General features: G+C 50.8%; 1 protein-coding gene across 1 annotated transcript; it reads left to right on the plus strand.

Annotated features, from left to right (window-relative positions):
* Positions 1-136: 136 nt before the first annotated feature.
* On the plus strand, positions 137-921 carry J7T55_014713 (uncharacterized protein; the record flags this gene model as incomplete). The annotated part of the gene is made up of 3 exons (XM_053136402.1): positions 137-273; positions 320-538; positions 773-921. Coding segments are annotated over 3 exons (505 nt in total), but the record flags the coding sequence as incomplete, so codon positions are not given.
* Positions 922-1112: the final 191 nt, after the last annotated feature.

The raw sequence follows: 1112 nt of genomic DNA on the forward strand, positions 1-1112 counted from the left end.
AGACGGACATCGTCATTAAATATAATGTTTTTATACCGACCGTCGAGAGGTCAACGTATACGGGGCTCGTACTGTGAGAGTACACATGGATCGAAAACCTACAGACTTGGATGCACCGCTCGACCCAACTTTACAGAGATTTGATCTTGCGCCTTTGCATATCATACGTGTTCAACCAAGCCCCAAGTATTCACGAAATGCTGCATTTTGTGGTAACGGAGGCGCGTGAGCCTCTTCAGACACTTGGTCTTCCATTGCCCGGAAGGATGATTGGTATGTTTATCTATGAGGAAAATAACCTTGCAGCTAACGACTGTAGACTGTATCGATCGACATCGACAGGAGGCTGTGCAACGCATCATCGACAAATATCACGGCCTTACCCAATACTTCACGGTTCGAAATTGCTGCTCATTTGAGTGTAATTCGATTCTGCTAGGAAGTCTTCTCACGGCGATGGTTGAGCAAGGCCTCTACTTCCCAATGCCGGCACGGCCATTTCATGGCTATAGTGTGGCAGAGCTCATAAGTGGCGTCCGTAAGATTAAATCGCCCACCTGGTCAAAAGTCGGTAGCAAATCGCGCAAGAAAGTCGCACCCGCCCATTCTTGCAGTCTCAATGGATTCTTCGAACCTGTCATCAAGCAGGTGGAAGGTGCCGAAACACCGGCTGGCACCAGGGAGGGCTGGGCACATACTTCAGTGGGGAAAAGACAGACACATAGTAGGCGGATGTGAGTGTTCTTGCCAATACTGAAACCCGGCGATCCAGCAAACTGTTCTGGCTTGCTCGGCGTTATGTATGTCGGGCTCCGCAACTTCGACGGTACATATTTCGGAGATGTGGCCGATCTCGACACAGCGTCCGAGGCGTTCTCCAAGCAGTGCATCAAAGGCAGCACTCCGCTCTTTGATGACTGATGTGCTGGACTGGTTTGCGAGGTTCAGCGACAGTCTGTCAACTTTCGCGGAAGTCTACAAGCCCAGTCCCGTGCGCCAGCGAATACCATTAGCGAGACCTAATGAGCCGATCGACGGCTCTATCGCGAAACGCAAGATGGATGTCGGAGTCGTGAACGACTCGAAAGCCAAGAAAAACTCCAGATGGCCTC

Source organism: Diaporthe amygdali, assembly GCF_026229845.1.
Source record: "Diaporthe amygdali strain CAA958 chromosome Unknown NODE_184_length_1112_cov_66_955556, whole genome shotgun sequence".
In the NCBI taxonomy this organism is placed as follows: Eukaryota; Fungi; Ascomycota; class Sordariomycetes; order Diaporthales; family Diaporthaceae; genus Diaporthe; species Diaporthe amygdali.